At 42.8% G+C, this 24,692-nt stretch overlaps 1 protein-coding gene across 1 annotated transcript in view; it reads right to left on the bottom strand.

Annotated features, from left to right (window-relative positions):
- The window catches only part of LOC308337668 (transmembrane 9 superfamily member 2-like), a gene marked incomplete at its 5' end in the record, with an annotated part of 81,921 nt that overhangs the window by 40,665 nt on the left and 16,564 nt on the right, over nt 1-24,692 (bottom strand). The window contains 2 exons of the mRNA XM_080795795.1: nt 10,921-11,032; nt 16,579-16,706. Coding sequence (XP_080651921.1) covers nt 10,921-11,032; nt 16,579-16,706 — 240 coding nt within the window. The remainder of the gene's footprint in view (nt 1-10,920; nt 11,033-16,578; nt 16,707-24,692) is intronic.

Genomic DNA, 24,692 nt, shown 5'->3' with positions numbered 1-24,692 from the left:
GTTTTCAACATGCGGAGCAGCACCCCCTAGAAGGCCAAATGAAAATGTGTAGGGATATTTCCAGCGTTCCGCAGCAGAGAACGCCAGACTTCCTACAGGGCACTGGGAGACCAACACAGCAACAAATTGAGAAAACTTCCAAAGCGCCACCCAATATGGTTTGAGGGAAAGACTGCTTATGATTACGATCTGTGGAAAGCTGAGGTGGTTCAGTTGGTTAAGTGTCTGCCTTCGGCTCAGGTCATGATCTCAGGGTCCTGGGATCAAGTTCCCCATCAGGGTCTCTGCTCAGCGGGGAGCCTGCTTCTCCTTCTGCCTTCACCCCTCCTCCCGATCATGCTCTATCTCAACTAAATAAAATCTTTAAAAATTTTTATTATTTTTTTTAAAGATTTTATTTATTTATTTGACAGACAGAGATCACAAGTAGGCAGAGAGGCAGGCAGAGAGAGAGGGAGGAAGCAGGCTCCCTGCTGAGCGGAGAGCCCGATGTAGGGCTCGATCCCAGGACCCTGAGATCATGACCTGAGCTGAAGGCAGAGGCTTTAACCCACTGAGCCACCCAGGTGCCCTAAAAATTTTTATTATTTTTTAAAGGATTATGATCTGTGCCTAGAATCAAGTTCCATTTTACAGATAAAGTATCTTTATGCATTTTTAATATACACTGACTTTTTGGGGGCGTGCAACTACCATGTAGTTGAGGGAAAACAGTATTATGTTCAGTTTGAAACTTTTTCTTTTTATTTGACAGAGAGAGAGCACAAGCAGGGGGAGCAGCAGGCAGAAGGAGAGGGATAAGCAGGCTCCCTGCTGAGCAGGGAGCAGGATGAGGGGCTTAATCCCAGGACCCGGGGATCATGACCTGAGCCGAAAGCAGCCTCGAAACCGACGGAGCCACCCAGGTGCCCGTTAAAACTTTTTTTTTTTTTTAACGGTATTTTTTTTTCTAGGCAATCTCTCAGCCCAATGTGGGGCTCAAGCTCACAAGCCCAAGACTAAGAATAGCATGCTCTACCGACTGACGACTGAGCCGGCCAGGCATCCCTGGTTTGCAACTTCACCGAAACTGATCAGCATTTCAGAGACTCATGTCATCATGTGGAAATATGAGCTACCAATGCACAGTCTTCTCATCTTCATCTGCCTCCGCAGCAGTCACATTTATAGTGATTATACACATTGGCACATGCATCTGACAGGCTGATATATGTACTGAACTATATGTTATTTTATTAGAAGTTTTCTTTTTGTTTATTTGCTATTATAGCTAGGCTGTTATACTGATGTTTATTGAAACTACGTGTATAGACAGGTTCAATCATCTAGTATCTATAAATATGAATTCACAGTAGTAACAGGAGACCACAAAAACATTTGATATTAAAACAGGACATCAGGGGCACCTAAGTGGCTCAGTCGGTTGAGCATGTCCGACTCTTGGTGTCAGCTCGGGTCATGATCTCAGAGCTGGGGGACTGAGCCCCCACATGGATCTCCAAGCTTAGCACAGGGTCTGTTTGCCCCTCTCCCACCCCATCACGCACACAAGTGCTCTCTCAAATAAATAAAATCTTTCAAATAAATAAAAGAGGACATCAATGTGATAGGGTTGAGAACTACTGATCCGTTGTCAAGCCTCGCATTTTATTATGGGGAAACTAGAGTCCAGACAGGCAAATAAACTTGCTCAAAGTCCCAGGATAAGTTTGAGGCAAGAGAATGCCAAAATAGCAAAATTTTCCACTTCTCAATTTAGTTAGTGGCCCATGCTGCCTACAAATCAAGAATATATTTTGGAGGGGTTGCCTGCCTGCTCAGTCGGTTAGGAATATATTTTGGAGGAAAAAAAGCAAAGCTAATTAATTAATTAATTAATTAATTAATTAAACCAAAAAAATAGGAAAGAAAAAGAAAAAAAAACATGCTATCAATGTGGCCAGGGTCCCAGGTTAGCCCACAAATAAAGCTTATATAACTCACATAAATAGCTAAAAGTACTGGGATTAGAATGAAACCAAAAAACATTTGATTGGTGGTATAAAAACAGTAAGTTTCTGAAATAAAAGTATTGGGAATAAAAATACCTTAGCCTGGCACTCAAAGCCATTCAAAATCTGGCCCATGCCTATCTTTCTGACCTTTCTACCAATACAAGTCTAGAGTGTTAGACTGAATCTTTTTGGCCTTTACAAACCAGCACCTAAATGCACATAATGTCCTTTGATGATAAGCAACAGTTTGTTTCAATTGGATGTGTTTGCTGTTCTCCGCATACACCATGCACAGTCTTACCCAAAAAGCCTTACCCCACCTCCTGTCCAAATTCCTAAAATCCGGGTCTCTTAACTCAGTCCATTGGCCTTCCCACAATGCCTCACACACCTCTGTCCCTTCCATCTAAATCGCATGTAGCATCCTTTGAAGCCCAGCTCAAGGCCTCTCTCTTTTTTTTTTAAAGATTTTATTTATTTATTTGACAGGCAGAGATCACAAGTAGGCAGAGAGGCAGGCAGAGAGAGAGGAAGGGAAGCAGGCTCTCCACGGAGCAGAGAGCCCGATGCGGGGCTCGATCCCAGGACCCTGAGATCACAACCTGAGCCGAAGGCAGAGGCTTTAACCCACTGACCCACCCAGGTGCCCCTCAAGGCCCCTCTCTTATAGTGTCCTCTTGGACAATTCACCCACCACAATTCTTTGACATTTTAAGGTCACACCATGTAGTTTAGAGGCTGTGTTAACAGCGTGGACTCTCTAGTCAAACTAATCTTGGTTTATAATCCTTTACAGCCATGACCTTGGGCAAGTGACTTTCCCTCTATGAGTCTGTTTTATTTTCTATAAAATGGAGATTTAAAATAGTACCTGTTTTCAGAGGACTATTGTGAGAAATGAAGTTAAACTAAGTATTTCAAAAAATTCCCATGCCACGCATACAATAGGCACTTGATAAATATTTGTCATCTAAATGGATGAATGAAAGGTCTTCACTCTGATGTTAATCTTTATGACCCACCCTTCAATAACTTCTGAACAAATTTGTTATATAAACTTCCAACTTTATACCCCTTTGGGAACATGAGTCATTTTCCAAAAACATAAAGTACACAAGATGTTTAACTAAATAACCAAAAAGACAGAATTTTTTAAACTAAAAATTGTATTGCCTCTGGACCTTTCTGTAGCCAGTAGCTGCCTGAGCAGGGGCTCAGGCCCACAGTCTCAGCCGATGACCATGGGCTCTGCTTCCAAACAACAGCTTGCAGGTGGCTGTACAGGAGGTACAAGGAGGTCTAAGGCGATAGAGGGAGGCCAGGAGGAGGGAGGTCACAAGCCAGGTGGCCGAGGAGCCCCAGCTGCTGTATGGCTTGACATATGCATGAAGTTTGGCTTCCTGTCCGTGTCCCCCGGCCCCACCTCTGTGTTGGGATTGTGCGTGCCCCTCCCCTGCTGACCCTGAGAAGGATTCTGTATGCCAGAGGTACATGGAAGGCTTCCACGGTCTGTACGAGGGTGAGATGGTGTGGTTTGCCCAACCAAGGGCCTGGGATCAACCCATGCTACAGGACCTGGTGGGATCTTCTGTACTGGGAGTGAGAAGCAACAAAAAGAGGAAAAACATGCAGAAGCACGGACCAAAGGGAAAACTCCCAGGAAATGTGGAGGGTTAGATCTTTGCCAAGATGACAGCAACTAGTCACCTGTGGCTATCAAGCACCTGAACTGTGGCTGGTCCGAAGGGAGATGAGCTTTAAGTGTAACATATAGGCTGGATTTCAAAGACTTGGTACAAGATAAAAGAACACGAGGTATTGCTTTACCAAAACAAGTGCTAAACAAATACGGCATTCTAGTTAATAACTGTGTCTCTCACAGGGGTATAGGTTACAGACACTACATGTATGCTAGGGTTGAACAAATAAGTCAACACAGGGTAGATGATAGGGGCCAGGTTTCTCAGTGTCAGAGAAAGAAGTTACCAATGAGCAAGGGGAAAGGGCTAGCCGGAGCCCCACAGTACTAGATTAAGCCTGAGTTACTGGTATGAACTCATGTTCGCTTATTTCCTTATCCACTCACTTATTTTTCTTTTTTCCCATTTGCAATTAGCAAGTCATCTGTGGTCATCATACTTTGCTACTGTGAGAGTGACCAGTTCCCCAGTACTCATTCACCTCCAATTTTAACACCCACTGGTAACATTGACCTGAATCGATTATTTGACTGGAGGGTGAAAAATAGTGGTTTTTGAGTTCAAATTCAATTTCCACTGCAAATAGTCATGACCACCGAAGCATTTCAAAAAATGATGATGTCAGCCCAGAGAGTTGACAAAATCCTGCACAAGCCATAGTGCACTTTTATATTACAGTTACCAATGTGGGAAGCTTTGCTTATTTGTCCACTGAAAGTTCAAGCTGTGTTAGGGGTTCAATAAGATTTTGTGAGCTACTCCAAGATGCAACAACCACGTACACTTGGGACACCCAAAGTGACATTCACGATGCAACATAAATTGTGTTCCAGAAGAGGGCGCCTGGGGGGCTCAGTCATTGAGCATCAGCCTTCGGCTCAGGTCATGATCCCAGGGTCCTGGGATGGAGCCCCACATCGGGCTCCCTGCTTGGCGGAGAGCCTGCTTCTCCCTCTCCCTCTGCCCCTGTTTGTGTTCCCTCTCTCGCTGTCTCTCTCTATCAAATAAATAAATAAAATCTTTTTAAAAATTATACTCCAGAAGAGTACTCCAGAGCCAAGTATAGATGTAAAATGCTGGGTTAGACTCAGTCAAAAGGTCACTTTACTAGGAGACTTTTTTTTTTTAATAAAGATTTTATTTATTTAAGAGAAGGGGCGCCTGGGTGACTCAGTGGGTTAAGCCTCTGCCTTCGGCTCAGGTCATGATCTCAGGGTCCTGGGATCGAGCCCCGCATCAGGCTCTCTGCTCAGCAGGGAGCCTTCTTCCTTCTCTCTCTCTCTGCCTGCCTCTCTGCCTTCTTGTGATCTCTAAATAAATCTCTAAATAAATAAATAAATCTCTAAATAAATAAATTAATAAATAATAAATAAATAAATAAAATCCTTTAAAAGAGAGAGAGAGAGTGCGAGAGAGCAAGCAGGGTGAGGGGGGCGGTACAGAGTGAGAGGGAGACACAGGCTCCCCACTGAGCAGGGAGCCCGATGCGGGACTCGATCCCAGAATCCTGGGATCATGACCTGAGCCAAAGGCAGGCGCTTAGCTGACAGAGCCACCCAGGCACCCTAGGAGACTTTTAAATATTTTACTGATGGGCTTTGTGAAGCTAGAGAGCACTGTTTTCCAAACTTGTTTGACTAGTGTTCTAGGGAATGCACTTTGGAAAATATTGATGTGTATCACTGTCACTGGGTTTAAAAAAAAATCATTTTTCAACTAAAGACAATAAAATGAACGGCAGCAGAGCTATACAACACCACTCCTCTTGACACCCTCCCCCACCTACAAGAGCAATGTTCTGGTGTTCAGACCAAGAATATGGTGGCTCCATGTGCTCTCTGCACGCATGAGCTGTTGTCGTGTGAGACATTATGAATCACAGGCTCCTGTATCCTCAAGAAGGAAGAGGAAACATTGCGTGTCTACTACAGCTAGGCCCCGTGCTAAACATTTTATGCGAGCTCACATATTTCGGATAGTAATCACCAGAGATGATGATTTTATGCCCATTTTACAGATTAGGAAAAATAGGTGCAAACTACCCCACCCAAGTTCACACAGCTAGTAAATGTCAGAGCCAGAATTCAAACTCAGATATGTCTGGTTCTTTCCATTGCGTCACTTCTTGAAGCTAAGGGCCTTCTAAGCACCCCAAATGAGCTTCAACAGGAGAGGGAGAGAATTCCCTCTTCTGGAAGGGCTTCCAGGATGGAGACCTGTTAAGAAACAAGGGGTTGAGGGGCGCCTGGGTGGCTCAGTGAGTTAAAGCCTCTGCCTTCGGCTCAGGTCATGATCCCAGGGTCCTGGGATTGAGCCCCGCATCGGGCTCTCTGCTCAGCAGGGAGCCTGCTTCCCTTCCTCTCTATCTCTGCCTGCCTCTCTGCCTGCCTCTCTGCCTACGTGTGATCTCTGTCAAATAAATAAAATCTTTAAAAAAAAAAAAGAGGGGCGCCTGGGTGGCTCAGTGGGTTAAAGCCTCTGCCTTCAGCTCAGGTCATGATCCCAGGGTCCTGGGATCGAGCCCCACATCGGGCTCTCTTCTCCGAGAGCTTTCTCCTTTCTGCTTTCTCCTCTCTCTCTGCCTGACTCTCTGCCTACTTGTGATCTCTGTCTGTCAAATAAATAAATAAAATCTGGGGCACCTGGGTGGCTCAGTGGGTTAAAGCCTCTGCCTTCGGCTCAGGTCATGATCCCAGGGTCCTGGGATCAAGCCCCACATCTGGCTCTCTGCTCAGCAGGGAGCCTGCTTCCCTTCCCCTCTCTCTGCCTACTTGTGATCTCTGTCTGTCAAATAAATAAATAAAATCTTTAAAAAAAAAAAAATAAAATAAAATAAAATAAATAAAATCTTAAAAATAAAATCTTAAAAAAAAAAGAAACAAGGGGTTGAACCCTAACCCCAAAAAAGGCAATTCTGCCATACTCCCCCCATTTGATATAGCTACATCTGAACTTGTACTTCAGCTTTGGATAGCCATGGTTGCTTCCTGACAGCCAGACAGTCCACTAGCGCCATACCATGTAGGCTTCTGGTATGAATCTGGACTTCAATTTAGAAGCGTTCTCCCTTGGCTTTTACTGTAAACATAAAGCTTCCTACATTTATTTTTTTTAAGCAGGCTCTGTGCCCAGCGTGGTGCTTGAACTCATGACCCTGAGGTTAAGAGTCACCTGCTCTACTGAGTGAGCCAACCAGGCGCCTCCCCTCTACATTTAAATTTTTAACAGCTGATGAATAAGATATAAATATGTAGAAGGGCTTCAGTTCTTTGATCAATTTCTGACAGTAGCTTAGACTCGTAGTAATATTCTTGATCACTGGGGAAAGTTTATTTTAATTTCTTGAGTGTATTTCATCCCTTCCCCCAGATTATACTTCTGCATTTCATCCCAAGATCAGGCAGCTGACTGGACTATACTTATCGGACTAGTAAATTGCCTGTTTTTTTTACCAATTGTACTTTGGGTGAACTGCAGGATGTAGGACCAAGTAATCTTGACCTCTAGCTGGATGATCTAAAGTACACACACACACACACACACACACACACACACACACATTTCTAATGCAAAAGTTTCTCATTTTCTTCACAGTAACTCTGTGGACAGAAAACATAACTGACCTTTAATATTGAAGGTCAGAAGGGTAGAGTAGAAAATCTATGACTCTGGAGGCCAGGCAGATCTGAGTTTGAATATCACTTCCACCTCCTGCCAGCTATGATCCTGAGAAAATTACTTCGCCTCGCTGGGCTTCAGTATCCTCATTTAAAAAATGGATACAACCACGTAGGTGATCCAGAGGGACAAAAGCAAGCCATCCCCAACCTGGAATTGCTTTCAGAATGGGATTAGGAAAAATTATGTTCTCATGGCTGTCAGGCATCTTTGGAAATGATACAAACTGAGCACAATTTGTAAATATTTGAAGAAATTTGAGACTTAATCCCAAATAATATGATTAGGGTTTGGTCTCAAGAAAGCACATCAAAAGTTTTAAGAAATAAGCCTTTTATACAGAATCAAGTACAATCAAAGCAGAATCAAAAATATGAGATATAGGGCGCCTGGGTGGCTCAGAGGGTTAAAGCCCCTGCCTTTGGCTCAGGTCATGATCTCAGGGCCCTGGGATCGAGCCCCGCATCGGGCTCTCTACTCAGCAGGGAGCCTGCTTCCTCCTCTGTGTCTCTGCCTGCCTCTCTGCCTACTTGTGATCTGTCTGTCAAATAAATAAATAAAATCTTTTAAAAAAATGAGATATACATATGATTTCCCTGATATGAGGAAGTTGAGAGGCAACATGGGGGCTTGGGGGGTAGGAAAGGAATAAATGAAACAAGATGGGCTCGGGAGGGAGACAAATCATAAGAGACTCTCAATCTCACAAAACAAAGTGAGGGTTGTTGGGGGGGGTGGAGAGGGTGGTTGGGTTATGGACACTGGGGAGGGTATGTGCTATGGTGAGTGCTGTGAAGTGTGTAAACCTGGTGATTCACAGACCTGTACCCCTGGGGCTAATAATACATTATATGTTAATAAAAAATATAATAAAAAACATATATGATACAGTCTTTAAAACAAAACTAAAAACAGAAATACATGAATCTGTATAGTCATAAAAGGTTTTCCCTATAAAAGGAGAGCCCCAAAGTTAATCTTTTGGTGAAGCACCTCTAATACTGCCCAGGGCTGAGTCCCTAACTCATGAATATGAACATTTGGTCCATGGGCAAGCAGAGCACTAGAGTGCCATGAATAACATCTTTCAAGACCCATTTCCCTTTGCTCGGGGGTCCTATGCTCACCATCAAACTTTCTATTCATTCTATTCTGTTTCTATTCACTTTTTCACATATCATTATAACAGGCAGATGTGCTCACCGGCTGACATGAATGGTGTGGTCTGCCAGGCATTTTTATTTCTCCATGTAAATTAATAAGTTGGTATTCTGATTGATACATTGGACCCTTATGAGTTTGGTTGGTATGAATCAATCTTCCTTTGACATACTCACAGAATTAAAATTCTGAAGAAAGATTTTTTAAAATTGACAAAAACCTAATACTGCTGCGTATGTAAGGAAACAACAGATCCTCAGGCCCAGCAACTTGTCTGGACAAAAATTTGGCAATGTGTTATCAAAATATGCACGTCCTTTTACCTAAATAAGCCTACTGCTAGGAATTTAACTTTAGGAGGTAATCATACAAGAAAACAAGTAAGAATGTTCATTAAAGTATTATTTATAGTAATTAAAAATTAGACATTTGAGTCGTTTTTATCAAGAGTACACTAAGGAAATCAACGATGTCCTACACATTATGTGTATGTAGTAGGGGGTGTCTTGGCAGCCCAGTCGGTTAAGCGTTCAACTCTTGATTTCAGCTCAGGTCACGATTTCAGGGTCGTGGGACCAAGCCCCACATGGGGCTCTGCGCTCAGCATGGAGTCTGCTTGACACTCTTTCTCCTTCTCTCTCTGCCCCTCCCCACCCTCCCCTCTCTAAAATAAAAATAAATCTAAAAACTTTTAAAAATGGAGTGCCTGGGTGGCTCAGTTGGTTAAGCGTCTACCTTCCGCTCAGACTGTGATCTCAGGGTCCTGGGATCGAGCCCTGAGTCGGGCTCCCTGCTTATTAGCAGGGGGTCTGTTCCTCCCTCTGCCTCTGCCCCTTCTCATGCTTTCTCACTCACTCTCTCTTAAATAAATAAATAAAATATTTTTAAAAATTTTAAAAATAGGGACGCCTGGGTGGCTTGGTCCATTGAGCAGCTGCCTTCAGCTCAGGTCATGATCCTAGGGTTCTGGGATCGAGCCTCGCATCAGGCTCTCTGCTCAGCGGGGAGCCTGCTTCTCTCTCTGCCTCTGCCTGCTTGTGCTCTCTCTCTGACAAATAAGTAAATGAAATCTTTAAAAAATTTCAAATAAATGTGCCAGGCAGTAAATAAAAAGAAGGCTGTGATTCTGTCTTTATTGACATGGAAAGGTGTCCATGATAAACACATGGAGTGAAAATAGCATGTGTAGTATCTCATTTGTACAAAGTCGCATATTTTTTGGTACCACATGCAGTGTTTCCCTTGAATATGTTACAAAACATTATAATCCCATGAGTTCTGCCATTGTCTATGAAATGCCATGTATCATAATCATCTTCTGAAAAATCACAGTGCTTTCTAACATAATGACTACTCTCGATGCCATTGTTTTAACATCGTTTAACTCAGCATTATCTGAAGTAACCTCATCATAGAATCCCTTTTCCACACAATGCTTTTGAAAATACAAAGCAAAAACAAATAAAATATGAAGCAACGAGTTTCCAGAAAAATCTTTGGGAAACATGGACATCACAGTACTGATAAATTATTCACTAGAATGTTAATAGTCAGTCTGTATGTCTACCCACCCTTCCCAAATACAGACTTCATAAAAACAGCCACTTACAAAAGACAAATGACAGATGTAGAAACAATAATGAGTGCCATATGTTGGGGACCTACTCTGTGTCGTGCTAAGGTCTTTATATATTCTGAAAATGAGGATGAAATAACATGTGAAAAAAAATTGAGCCTGAGGTCAAATGACTTACCTAAGCTCACACCGCGAGCAACCGGCCAAGCCTCAACTTGAACGCCAGGTCAGTCTGAGCCCAATAAGCATGCGCTTTTCGGGGTGTCTGGGTGGCTTAGTCAGTTAAGCATCTGACTCTTGATTTGGGCTCCGGTCATGATCTCAGGGTTGTGGGACTGAGCCCTGCATCAGGCTCTGGGCTTTGCATGGGAGTCTGCTTAACATTCTCTCTCCCTCTGCCCCTGGCCCCTCTTTCTCTCTCTCAAATATATAAAAAAAAAATTTTTGTTTAAGTATTCTCTTTTCACTACATGATACTCTGTCCTTTAAGGTTCTACTGGAGCAGCCCAACAGCCTGCCAACCCCAGGTGAGACTCCTCTGATTCTCCAAGTACTTCTTTCAAACCTCCACATAAAATAAGAGAAAGTAAGTTATCTGACACAGTACCTGAAAGGGAGATTTAATACAGAATTCCTTTCACGATTGTCCTCTGACTAGTTTTAATATAAAGAACTTACCTGCTTTCCTGGGCTCTTAGCTGTGCTATAAAAAGCTTTGATAATGGAAATTAAGGCTTTACTATTAATGAAGTATATGGTATTTATATATTTGATTTGGAACAAAAGTAAGATGATGGCATGGAACACTTACTTCAAATCTCACGGAGTAAGTGTAGGTTACATTCATCTTATCTGTATCTTCTCCAGGAATTTCCATAGGGGGTCCACTGCAAGTCAGGTGGTTTTCATCTGAATGCTTATAGCTAAGAAAAGAGGGAGGGGAAGAAGGGTTATTTCCGAGTCATGGTTATGCAGGCATATAAGAATAGCAGACAGGGGGCGCCTGGGTGGCTCAGTGGGTTAAAGCCTCTGCCTTTGGCTCGGGTCATGATCTCAGGGTTCTGGGATCGAGCCCTGCATCGGGCTCTCTGCTCAGTGCGAAGCCTGCTTCCTCCTCTCTCTCTCTCTCTATGCCTGTCTCTCCACCTACTTGAGATCTCTGTCTGTCAAATAAATTAAAAAAATAATATAAAAAAATCTAAAAAGAATAGCAGACAGAAGAAATACGCCTTCCATTACATTTCATATTTAACACTCTTTATGGCTTAAAATACTTCTGTTTCTAAATGTCCCTAATACTCAAACGAGAGTCAATATCCTGCCTAAAATGCAATACCGGTACCCCTGTTTTTCCGGAGCTCACTTTATGCCACTTTGCTTTAATGAACGGCCTACATTAGCACCTGTTTTCATGAAATAATGGAAAGAAATGCGAAAAAGATTCTCATTTTTACAAAAAATTGAAAAGAGGATTCAGCATCACTTTTGCAGGAAGCCATCCTAAATGCAGCTCGCAGCCCCGCAGCGAGACTGGCGCCGCCCAGCGCCTTCCCTGGGAACTACACAGCATGTGGACCTGAAGCCGTCCATGCTCTGAACTTCGCAAGCTCAAGCACAGATGCTCACAGACACAGTTCAGAGCATGGACGGCTTCAGGTCCACATGCTGTGTTTTCAATTTTTTGTAAAATGAGAATCGTTTTCGCATTTCTTTCCATATAATTTAATGGCAATTCCTTCTTCACTTTGGCGTTTCAGCTTCCAAATATTTTCAGAGGAACGCTCTACTTCAGACAGCAGGGGAAAACATATCCCTAAGAACCTTCTCACGGTTCTTCTCATGAGCCTGGCTGGCTCAGTCGGCAGCGCGTGCAACTCTTGATCTCAGAGCTATAAGCTCAAGCCCCATGTTGGATGTAGAGATTACTTAAAAATAAAATCTCGGGGCGCCTGGGTGGCTCAGTGGGTTAAAGCCTCTGCCTTCGGCTCAGGTCATGATCCCAGGGTCCTGGGATCAAGCCCCACATCTGGCTCTCGGCTCAGCAGGGAGCCTGCTTCCTCCTCCCTCTCTTTCTGCCTGCCTCTCTGCCTACTTGTGATCTCTGTCTGTCAAATAAATAAATAAATAAATAAATCTTTAAAAATATAAAAATAAAATCTCAAAAAAAAAGGAATCTTCTCTTTGGCTGTACATAGATTTTTCTAAAGTCCTTCTATTAGCAAATGGCTTTATTTCTTATCTGTCACCTCATCCCTCCCAATATATTAAACAACCTAGCTTGTAATCTTAGCTGTAGGCTTAAAAAACCAAACAGAAATCTTATTTATAAGCAGCCAGGGATCTGAGGGCCTACTGTGTGTAAAATGCTACGATTAGTGATGAAAGGTAGGGAGGACATAATCTATGCAAACAGGATGATGCACTGAACAGAACAGCGCTAACCAGCGCCTAGTCAGGAACAAAGAGACTGTAATATTATTTGAAAAATAAAAGCAGAATAAAGGGGAGACAGAAAAATTGAAAGGAGAAAGAGTAGTGCTTCCCTTTTGAATTATTTACTCAACATACAACTTATCCCTTGGCTTCCGTGTAAAGGAGAATATGCAACCTTTATGGGATGGTTATTTCTACATGTATATGCACAATAAAACCATTCACTCACAATTGCAGGAGTTACTGACGTGCCCCTCTTCCTATTCATTTTTGTAAGCCTAATGTCTGGCATATGATATGCCCTTACTAAGTGTTGGTAGGCTGAATTCTATTTAAAGCCAAAATGTATTTTTAAAAAGCTATGAATTAGGGCGCCTGGGTGGCTCAGTCGGTTAAGTGTCTGACTCTTGATCTCAGCTCAGATCTTGATCTCAGAGTCGTGAGTTCAAGCCCTGCATTGGGCTCCACACTCAGCCCAGAGCCTACTTTTAAAAAATTTAAAAATTAAAAGTAAAATAAATCAGCTATGAATTAAAGAAATGATCACTGTTAAGGCTACCGATAAAAACTTAACATCTACAGAAAAACATTCCATCACAGAATGACAACACATATCAAGGTTTACTGTTTAAGTGTGGGCCTTGAACCCAGCATAGGAAATACCTGAATTTCATGTGAGAGAGATCATGCACCAAAAAGTGTATTAAGATCTTCAACCAATGTAAAAGGCCTATTTTAAACCACTAGCCTTACATACGGGTTGCATAAGGCCTTCTAGGCCTTTTGAAAACTTGGGCCTTTAAGTGAGATGGGAAGCCACTGGAAGATTCTGAGCGGAGGACTGACATGAGCTGAATGCTCTGTACAGAATGCTGCCCGCTGTATGGGGAACAGACTGCTGGGCGACAAGGATGGCACCAGGGAGACCGGCGAGAGTGTTGCCACCAGTCAGGTGAGATGTAACAATGTCTTGGACCAGATGATAGAGGTGGAGGTGATGAGAAAGGATGTCCTGAATATATTTTAAAAATACAGTCCCATGGTGTGCCAAAGGATTGGAATAGATACAGGCTAGGAGGGAAAAATGGTAAAGAGGAGTCAAGGGGGCTGCCAACAGTGTGGGGGCCTGAGCAACTTGAAGGATGTAGTTGCCATTTGCTGAGACGGACGACAGGAAAAACAGGTTGGAGGGAAGATTACAAATTCATGTTTGGTCACGTTAAATTTGCCAGGGCGCCTGGGTGGCTCAGTGAGTTCAGCGTCTGACTTTGGCTCAGGTCATGATCTCAGGGTGTTGGAATCGAGCCCTGGGCAGGGAAGCCCGCTTCTCCCTCTCCCCCTCCCTCCACCACTTGTGCGTTCTCTCTCTCTCTCTCTTTCTCAAATAAATAAATCTTCTTAAAAAATTTTCAAATGCTGGGGCACCTGGGTGGCTCAGTGGGTTAAAGCCACTGCCATCGGCTCAGGTCATGATCCCAGCGTCCTGGGATCAAGCCCCGCATCGGGCTCTCTGCTCAGCAGGGAGCCTGCCTCCTCCCTTCTCTCTCTGCCTGCCTCTCTGGCTACTTGTGATCTGTCTCTCAAATAAATAAATAAAATCTTTAAAAAAAAATTTCAAATGCTTACTAGACATCCACGTGGTCATGTCAAGTCGACAACTAGATAGACAAGTTTACAGATCTAAGGGTCATTACTGGATTTAATACCATGAGATAAGATAAGATTACCAATGTGGAAGTCTACATAAAGAAGAAAAAAGTTCAAAGACTCAGTCCTGGGGCCCTCCAATATGAAGATGTTGGAGAAATGAGAAAGACTGATATACAACCAGTGAGACAGGAGACAATCAGTGAAGTATGGTCATTCAAAAGCCAAATGAAGTCAGTAATTTTAGTAAAAAGAAACGATCAACTATGGTAACCATCAGGGAAATTAGCTGGGTACGATCCCTAATAAAAAACACAAGACTGTAGGCCTAGAATACCGTGAGGCCTAACTCACTTCATAGGACCTTGAGCAGACTGCCTAATTGTAAAAAAAAATGATTTACAGCACAGTCCTTGTTCTCAAGGGGCCCACATAAATGACCTTTACAATGATTAGATAAAAGTTTCACTGCATGCATACATAAACTGTTACTATGTGCAGTGTAGAATAAATATGTCTAAAAAATATTTTCTTGGCTTTTTTACTCTGAGTCTGACAATATGAGATATAACTGTAAAGCATTAAGCTTGATTTTCATACAGCTGATGGGACCAGCTTCCTGGGTGAGCCCTACCTATGTTTGTGTTTACTACCTAATGACTATGTTTACTACCTAATGACTTCGAATATGAGCAGCCATCCTGAGTTAGACCTCACAGTCCATCCTCCTAACATTCTGTTAAAGTGACATACACCAAAAAAAGCATCAGTGATTGCCCTTGACAATGATTAGTATTTCTTGTTAATTTAAAAAGAATTTCAAAAGAATATCCTTTTGGGTGCCTGGGTGGCTCAATTGGTTGAGCAACTGCCTTCAGCTCAGGTCATGATCCCGGAGTCCCAGGATTGAGCCCCACATCAGGCTCCAGTCCCGCATCTGGCTACCAGCTCCATGGGGAGTCTGCTTCTCGCTCTGACCTTCTCCCCTCTCAAGCTCTCTCTCTCTCTCTCTCTCTCAAATAAGTAAATAAAGTCTTTTTTTAAAAAAAACTCTAAAAAACAAATTTTTTTTAAAAAGGATATCCTTTTACTAAGATAAACCAGAGTTGGAAAGTACCAGTGTTCCTCACCACTTGGGGTCCATTTAATGAAATCTATAGGCCCTTTTTACCCAGAAAAATACACATCAATAAAAATTTCCAGAGTTTGGGGGCGCCTGGGTGGCTCAGTGGGTTAAAGCCTCTGCCTTCAGCTCAGGTCATGATCCCAGGGTCCTGGGATTGAGCCCCACATCGGGCTCCCTGCTCAGCAGGGAGCCTGCTTCCTCCCCTCTCTCTCTCTGCCTGCCTCTCTGCCTACTCATCTGTCGAATAAATAGATAAAATCTTTTAAAAAAATGTCCAGGGCTTGATATATCAGGGACCATACTAAAAACTCCTAATTCAGTCCTCTCCTTTCACAGATGAGGAAATTAAGCCTATGGCAGATCAAGTCAACCGACCCAGTGGTCAAAAGTTTGGCACGATACAGTTTCTAACTCTTCTTTCCCTTTGGGAATCATCTGTGCCAGATGGAACAGCCTTGGCTGACGTCAAATAGGGCAGTAACCTTAAAAACAATAAAGTCTGATCCATTTCTACAAACTAGGGTTGACTTACAAAATGGAACCAGGAGAGATGAGACTAAAATCCAAATTTCCTAATTCCTCGTTCTGTCTCGGAAAACTCTATCACAAGGGCCTCCTTTAATATACTCACATTCTTTCCCCCATCTTAGTATTTCAGGTTTTATTAATATTTTGCTCATAATGGACCACGACTTTACACGCTGTATGCTATATTCCCCTCTCTGTCTTAATTGAAGAGTTCTCATTTACCCTATATTTTCAAAGGATCCTAGTTGGAACATTCAAGGTCACCTGTGTAGTCTCTTACATAGTGCTGATTGTCCTTTATAATCCATTGAGCACTTACTGGGGACCAGACACTACGCTGGATGCTTAATTATGAACTCTCTAACAGCTGTGCCATCCATTGTTAGTAGATTCTTCCTTATTTTCAGCTGATACCTGCCTGACAGACTCCAATAATAGACCTGTCCTTGGAAGAAACCCAGATCTAAATCCCAGCTCTTTGTCCAATGGCAGCCAGCAAAGAAGAGAGTTAGGATGCCCTCGATAAGTCTATTGCCTTCCAGATCTGTCAATTCTTCCTCACATTACATAGTAGGCAAACGCTAGGGAATAAATAGCCTGTTTGATTTTTCAAACCCTATGTCTAAGGTTACAACACACATGTATCCTAAAAATGAAAATTCTAGTTGCGAACTCCTACATTCTGAATTAATTTTTAAATTAAAGGGGCTAATTAAAAAGATAGTCTATAATTACCTTTGGGGGTCAAGTCTAGCAGCAACCAATCTTGTGGTACCCCAATTTCTTTCACTTTCTTTGTGATATGTGATAATAATATCAACGTGGTTGAAGAGGTAGAAAGTATTACTTTTGTTGAATTCAGGCTGCAAAAAGACACGGAAATTTTAAAGAAGCTTGAACTTTTCCCAGAATCTAAAAAATATATAATCTGACCATTGATTAAAAATGAGATCCATTATAATATCACTGGCTAGATTCCCTATGCTTTTCATCTTCATAACTTATTTATTTTATAACTGGCAGTTTATACTTCTTAATCCCCTTCACCTATTTTGCCCATCCCCCACCCCCCTCCCATCTGGCAACCTCAGAACCTTCAGAAGGAAACAATACTGCCTACACCTTGATCTTGGACTTCTAGACTCCAGAACTAGGAGACAATAAATTTTTTTTGTTTTTTTTTTTAAAGATTTATTTATTTATTTATTTGAGAGAGAGAGAGAGAGAGTGCGCGCGCATGGGGGGGGGGCGCCAAAGGGAGAGAGAGAATCTCAAGCAGACTCCTACTGAGCAGGGAGCCTGACTCACAGGGCTCCATCCCAGGACCCTGAGATCATGACCTGAGCCAAAGTCAGATGCTTAACCAACTAAGCCACTCAAGTGCCCCAAACTTTTATTGTTTTAAGCTACCCATTTTGTTGTGCACTTTTAGTGCAGCCCTAGCAAACAAAGGGCTTTGTAATATGAGCTTTGAAATCAGACAGCACCTACAAGCTATATGAACACAGACAAGTCATTTAACCTCTTTGAGCCTCAGTTTCCTCTTTTTAAAAATGGGAACAATAGCGGAACCTGGCTGGCCCAGTTGATACAGCATGTGATTTCTGATCTCAGGGTCATGAGTTTGAGCTCCACCTTGGGTGTAGAGATTACTTATAAAAATATCTTTAACTGGGATGCCTGGGTGGCTCAGTTGGTTGAGCATCTGCCTTCAGCTCCGGTTGTGATCCCATCCTGGGATCAAGTCCCAAGCTGGGCTCCTTCCTCAGCAGGGAGCCTGCCTCTCTGTCTGCCTATCTCTCTCTCTCACTCTCAATCTCACTCTGACAAATAAAAATAAAAATCTTAAAAATAGATTTAACTAGGGACACCTGGGTGGCTCAGTGGGTTAAAGCCTCTGCCTTCGGCTCAGGTCATGATCTCGGGGTCCTGGGATCGAGCCCCGCATTGGGCTCTCTGCTTGGCGGGGAGCCTGCTTCCTCCTCTCTCTCTGCCTGCCTCTCTACCTACTTGTGATCTCTGTTTGTCAAATAAATAAATAAAAATCTTTAAAAAATAGATTTAACTAAAAAAAATAGATTTAACTAAAAAAAAATGGGGACCATAATAGGATTGCTCATAGAATGGTTGAGGATTAAATAGAATAATGTATATATTCAGTACAGTGCTTAGCATAGGAAGCCTTCAACCAATATTAGCTATTACATTACCCAAGCCCTTCAATCTTCAGAAAATGAATCCAGGGGTGCCTGGGTGGCTCAGTGGGTTAAAGCTTCTGCCTTCAGCTCGAGTCATGATCTCAGGGTCCTGGGATCGAGCCCCCGCATCGGGCTCTCTGCTCAGCAGGGAGTTTGCTTCCCCCTCTCTCTCTGCCTGCCTCTCTGCCTACTTGTGGTCTCTGTCTATCAAATAAATAAAATCTTTAAAAAAAAAAAAAGAAAATGAATCCAAATGAACCTTGTCAATTACCATATTCAGTAATCTACAACATGCAGGACGCCTAGATTAAGAATTACAGCTCTGCAAATCCCAGAATTGAGGGTGATGGCCTGAAGGAATTTTAGAGATCCTTTAGTACAGTGATAATAGAGAAGAGGGTAAGAGTGGTCCTGTGGAGGAGTATCACAGTCAGCTTAGGGTGGGGAGTAAGTACTGCTCCCTACAGGGCTGTCTGTAATTGCAAAGGACTAGAAACCACCAAGAAACCACTATCTATCCACTCATTTAAATGAAACGTGGTATAATCATATAGAGAAATAAACTGCAGCTAGCAGATTTGCATGTCCTAATATGGAGAATACCACGCATTGGTATCGGATGTCCATGATATATACTAACAGAAGCAGCCAGTGTTGTGGTTAAGGATGTGGTCTCCACAGTCAAACTGCCTAGGCTGAAGGCTGAGGTATGGGATGTACTAGCCTGTGTGATCACAAGGCTAGGAATGTTGCTTCATTCATTCATTCAGCAAATATTTTTGAACATCTGTTATATGCCAGCCATGTCTTAATTATGCCCTAAGGGCTAACACTCTACAAGCGTTCAAATAATACAAGAGGTAGTTTCCTATGTTGCAGAGAGAACAGAATTTGGACCAAAAACACTGGGACACAATTCAGATTTTGCTACATACACTCTTTTGTATGTCCGTGTTTCTGGGCCTTAGTTTTCTTAAAATGGGGATACCATCACTTACTTCATAAAATTATTAAGTGGATTAAGTGAGAAATTACAGGGAAAGAACTAGCCCAGCACCTGGCACAGAACAAGGAGATCATTAAATGTTAGTTTCCTTCCTACTGATGTTAAAATTTTGCTTTGAATCTTCAACTAGATTTCCAATTCCAATCCACTTTGGGCTAAATCTCCTGCTGAAAACTACAAATGATAAAAATAACATAACAAATATCTTCATAAAAGCAACATGAACATAGAATGTACAAACCCAAAAGTCAACCCTGATGTAAAGTACAGACATTGGGTGTCAATTTTTCATCAATTGTATAAAATGTACCACTCTGGGGCGCCTGGGTGGCTCAGTGGGTTAAAGCCTCTGCCTTCGGCTCAGGTCATGATCCCAGAGTCCTGGGATCGAGCCCCACATCGGGCTCTCTGCTCCGTGGAAAGCCTGCTTTCTCCTCTCTCTCTGCCTGCCTCTCTGCCTACTTGTGATCTCTGTCGAATAAATAAACAAAATCTTTAAAAAAAAAAAAAAAAAAAGTAAAATGTACCACTCTGGGGTGGCCGGCTGGCTCAGTTGGTACAGCATGCGACCCTCCATCTCCAGGTTATAAGTTCAAGCCCCGCATTGGTGTAGAGATTACTTAAAAATAAAATCTTTTTAGGGGTGCCTGGGTGAGTCAGTCAGTTAAGTGTCAGACTCCGTTTCAGCTCATATCATGAGCCCAGGGTCATGAGATCAGGCCCCAGACTGAGCTCTGGCTCAGCACAGAGTCTGCTTGTCCCTTTTCCTCTGCCCCTCCCCGAGCTCTTGATTTCTCTCTCTCAAATAAATAAGTAAAATCTTAATTTTTTTTTCAATTTTTTAAAAACAAAATGAAGTATACTACTCTGGTGGGGGAGGTTGATAGTGGGGGAAGCTATGTCTATATTGGAGTAGGGAGTATATGAGAACTCTCTGTACATTTCCTCTTAATTTTGCTGTGAACCTAATCCTGCTCTAAAAAATAAAGTCTTTTAGGGGTACCTGGGTGGCTCAGTGGGTTAAGCCTCTGCCTTTGGCTCAGGTCATGATCCCAGGGTCCTGGGATCGAGCCCCACATCAGGCTCTCTGCTCAGCAGGGAACCTGGTTCCCCTTCTCTCTCTGCCTGCCTCTCTGTCTACTTGTGATCTCTGTCTGTCAAATAAATAAATAAATAAAATCTTTTTTAAATAAATAAAGTCTTTTAAATAAGAAACAAAAACAAGGGGTGCCTGGGTGGCTCAGTGGGTTAAAGCCTCTGCCTTCAGCTCAGGTCATGATCCCAGGGTCCTGGGATCAAGCCCCACATCGGGCTCTCTGCTCCGCGGGGAGCCTGCTTCCTCCTCTCTCTCTGCCTGCCTCTCTGCCTACTTGTGATCTCTGTCTGTCAAATAAATAAATAAAATCTTTAAAAAAAAAAGAAACAAAAACAAAACCTGAGCTGAGAAGAAAGTAAGGAATTGCCATGCCAAATTCTAAGGGAAAGCTGGAAGCCAGAGAGTTAAGCTGGGTGAGGGAGCACTGACACGGCTATTGCCCTGAGGACACCTGCTGATCTGGGCAAACTTGAACTTAAGTTTGGGTAGCCTCATGGGATAGGGAGGAGAGCACTCAGGGAGGGCCCTCCCAGCTGAGAAGGCTAAAATGAGACCCTCTGGGGCCGCCTGGGTGGCTCAGTGGGTTAAGCCTCTGCCTTCAGCTCAGGTCATGATCCCAGGGTCCTGGGATCGAGCCCCACATCGGGCTCTCTGCTCAGCGGGGAGCCTGCTTCCCCCTCTCTCTCTGCATGCCTCTCTGCCTGCTTGTGATCTCTGTCTGTCAAATAAATAAAATCTTTAAAAAAATAAAATTAAATTAACTACATTTACTATACTTCAAAGAATTAAAATACAAGCAGGACAGCATGTGCATGAAATAGAAAAGTATAAAATACTGATGTAGCGAGGGGCGCCTGGGTGGCTCAGTGGGTTGGGGCCTCTGCCTTCAGCCCAGGTCACAATCCCAAGACCCTGGGATCGAGCCCCGCATGGGGCTCTCTGCTCAGAGGGGAGCCTGCTTCCTCCTCTCTCTCCGCCTGCCTCTCTGCCTGCTTGTGATCTCTGTCTGCCATATAAATAAATAAAATCTTTTTTAAAAAAATGATGTAGCGAATTTGCAAAAGAACAAAACAAAACTTGCAGAAATGAGAAAGCTAATTGTTGAAATTAAAAATTCAGTGCCGAGCACCTGGGTGGCTCAGTGGTTTAAAGCCTCTGCCTTCGGCTCAGATCATGATCTCAGGGTCCTGGGATCGAGATACACATCGGGCTCTCTGCTCAGCGGGGAGTCTGCTTCTCCCCCTCTCTCTCTGTCTGCCTCTCTGCCTACTTGTGATCTCTGTCTGTCAAATAAATAAATAAAATCTTTAAAAAAAATTCAGTGCCTATGAGGGTTTTTTTTTAGGATTTTTGAGGTTTGTTTATATATGAATTAACTTATAAATTATCAGATGCCAAGGCAAAGTGCTTGAAAATGTGAGAACAAAAATCTCAATAGTTTGATATCGATGTTATTGTAATAACACATTTCTTTTTTTTCCAAGTTCTTATTTAAATTCTAGTAAGTTAACACACAGTGCAATATTGGTTTCAGGAGTAGAATCTAGTGATTCATCATTTACATACAACACCCGGTGCTCATCACAATATGTGCCCTCAATGCCAATGTTTATAAGAGAAGAAACAAATGAGAAGAAAATTTAGACTAGAAGATAGGCCAGAACACAGCACAGAAAAAAATGGAAAATACACAAGGGAGATTAAGAGGCATGGAGGAGAAAATAAAAACATTTCACACAGCTTTAACTGGAGTCTGAAAAGGAAAGAAGAAAGTATCTGACAATGCTGAGAATTCCAGAACTGATAAGACACACCAATCCAGGAAACTCAAAAAAATTACAAAGAAGATTAAAAACAAAGCAAAACAAAAATCTATAACTAGACACCTAATCATGAAACTGCATGAGACCCTTTAAAGAAAGAGGTGACTAATAATTCCATTTCATGGAATCTAAAATGCCACCAACTATAAAACATTATTTTAGGGGCATCTGGGTGACACAGTCAGTTAAGCATCTGACTCTTGGTTTTGGCTCGGGTCGTGGTCTCAGGGTTGTGGGATAGAGCCCTGTGTAGGGCTCCACAGTCAGAGTCTGCTTGGAGATCTCCCTCCCTGTCCCTCCCTTCCCCCACCTCCACTTTCTCTCTCAAATAAATAAATCTTTTAGAAAGACATTATTTTATGTGCTGCTAAGAAAAAACATTGCTAATTAAACTTTGACAAGCCATCAACTGAAAGGGACACATTCTGATTTCATAAATGTTAAAATGTGGGAAAAGATGAGTTTTAGAATCAATAAAATATAGAATATAAAAATAATGAACAAAAGCATAAACTAATATAACAGAAGTGAGACCAAACATCATATCAGCATATGTAAATAGGCTTAAATCACCTAGTAAGAGGAAAAGGACTTTCGGAAGATACCACAAAGCAAAACTCAACAACATGTTGTATACAAGAGACACATCTAAAACAAAGAGGTTCTGAAAAGCTAAAAAGGGATGGGCAAAGTTACACTGAGGGAATGTAGGCAAGGAGAAAGCAAGGGATTTGGACTCCCTTCTTCCAACATGACAGAATAATGCAAGACCAGATTTATCCCTTCACTTTAAACAACTAAAAAAAATGGATAAAATATATAAAGACAACATTTTTTAGACCTCAGACAACAAAGAGCATGAAGAGACTGATCACTGGGGCACCTGGGTGGCTCAGTTGGTTGAGCCACTGACTCTTGGTTTTGGCTCAGGTCATGATCTTGGGGGTCCTGGGATCAAGCCCCGCATTGGGCTCCCCAGTCAGTGGGGAGTCTGCTTGGGATTCTCTCTCTCCCTTTGCCCCTCCCCGCCAAATGAATAAATAAATCTTTACAAAAGAGAGAGAGAGAGAGACTGATCATTAAGAGAAAGGCAACAAATAAGGTGAGCCCGCCTACTGCTTCAAGCTTACTTCCCAGGGAGAATTTTCAGGATCTGGTGCAAGGAAAGGGTACCCAATCAGAGCCCTACAGTCTCGCAGAATTGAGGAGACAAGGTTCACAGTCCAGGGATGCCCAGGGGCTACATGGTATGGGGCAGAATACCAGAGAGAAGAGAGCTGCACAGGGATTTCATCGGTAAGTGCATATAAAGTGTGCCAGTCATTGACTTTTGCCTCGCATCTCCAAATTCATTCCTTTTGGCCTCTATGAAAATTACCCAGGCCCTTTGAATTTTTTTCTTTTGCAGGTGACTAGGTGGCTCAGTTGGTTCAGGTCGTGATCCCAGGGTCCTCAGATCAAGGACCACGTCGGGCTCCCTGCTCAGTGGAGAGCTTACTTCTCCCTATCCCTCTGTCTGCTGCTCCCCCTGCTTGTGCATGCGTCCGCTCCCTCTCTCAAATAAATAAAATCTTTTTTAAAAAATTGTTTTCCGGGATGCCTGGGTGGCTCAGTGGGTTAAAGCCTCTGCCTTCGGCTCAGGTCATGATCCCAGGGTCCTCGGATCGAGCCCCGCATCGGGCTCTCTGCTCAGCGGGGAGCCTGCTTCCCTTCCTCTCTCTCTGCCTACTTGTGATCTCTGTCTGTCAAATAAATAAATAAAATCTTAAAAAAAAATTTAAAAATTAAAAATTGTTTTCCTTTGTAAGAAGGCGTTGAATGAAGTGTTGCCAGTAGAGGGCGCTGGACAGACATTACCAGGGAGAAGAATTTTGTTTTCTGGTTGAGGGGAGCTCTGGCTCCACGCTCCTGCTACCATTTCTCCAGTGAACACAACCTCTAAAGAATTAATGGATCCATGTGTCACAACAAAAGAGAGACAAAAAGACATCAGGGTTGGGGTGGGAGGGAGGGATGAATAGGCAGAAGGAAGAACACAGATTTGTGGGGCTATGAGACTACTCAGTAGGATACCCTTACAGTAGGTATGTGTCATTATACATTTGTCCAAACCCATAAAATGTACAACACCAAGAGTGAACCTACTGAAAACTGTGCTCTCTGGGTGATAATGCTGTGTGAATGCAGGTTTATCAGTTGTAAGAAATGCACCACACTATGGTGAGTGATACTGATCATGAGGGAGGCTATGCACGTGAGGGAGGGCAAGGGGTCTGTGGGAAAATCTCTGTACCTGCCTCTCAATTTTTCTCTGAACCTAAAACATCTAAATAATAAATCTATTTGGGGAGGGAGCCTGGGTGGCACAGTTGGTTAACTGTCTGACTCTTGGTTTCAGCTCGTGGTCAGGGTCTCAGGGTCATGGGATCTAGCCCCAAGTCAGACTCCACACACAGCACAGAATCAGCTTGTCCCTCTCCCTCTATCTCCCCCCAAACTTCCCCCCTTTTCTCTTTCTCAAGTAAATAAAATCTTAAAAATAATAATAATAAATTCATTTGTTAAAAAGGAGACATCATTTGCCTCTTGAAAGAACACACCACTATCTTATTTCACCGAGGAGATCAAACTTGAATCTGATCAAGCCAGTGGATCCATCTGCCAATTTGCAGGAAATAAAAGACAGAGAACATGCAGCCTTGTTTGGATTAATGATACAGGGATAG

The sequence above is a fragment of the Martes martes genome, assembly GCF_963455335.1.
Source record: "Martes martes genome assembly, chromosome: X".
Lineage (NCBI taxonomy): Eukaryota > Metazoa > Chordata > Mammalia > Carnivora > Mustelidae > Martes > Martes martes.
Note: the sequence above shows the minus strand (reverse complement) of the source record. Positions and strands in the feature narration are given on the sequence as shown.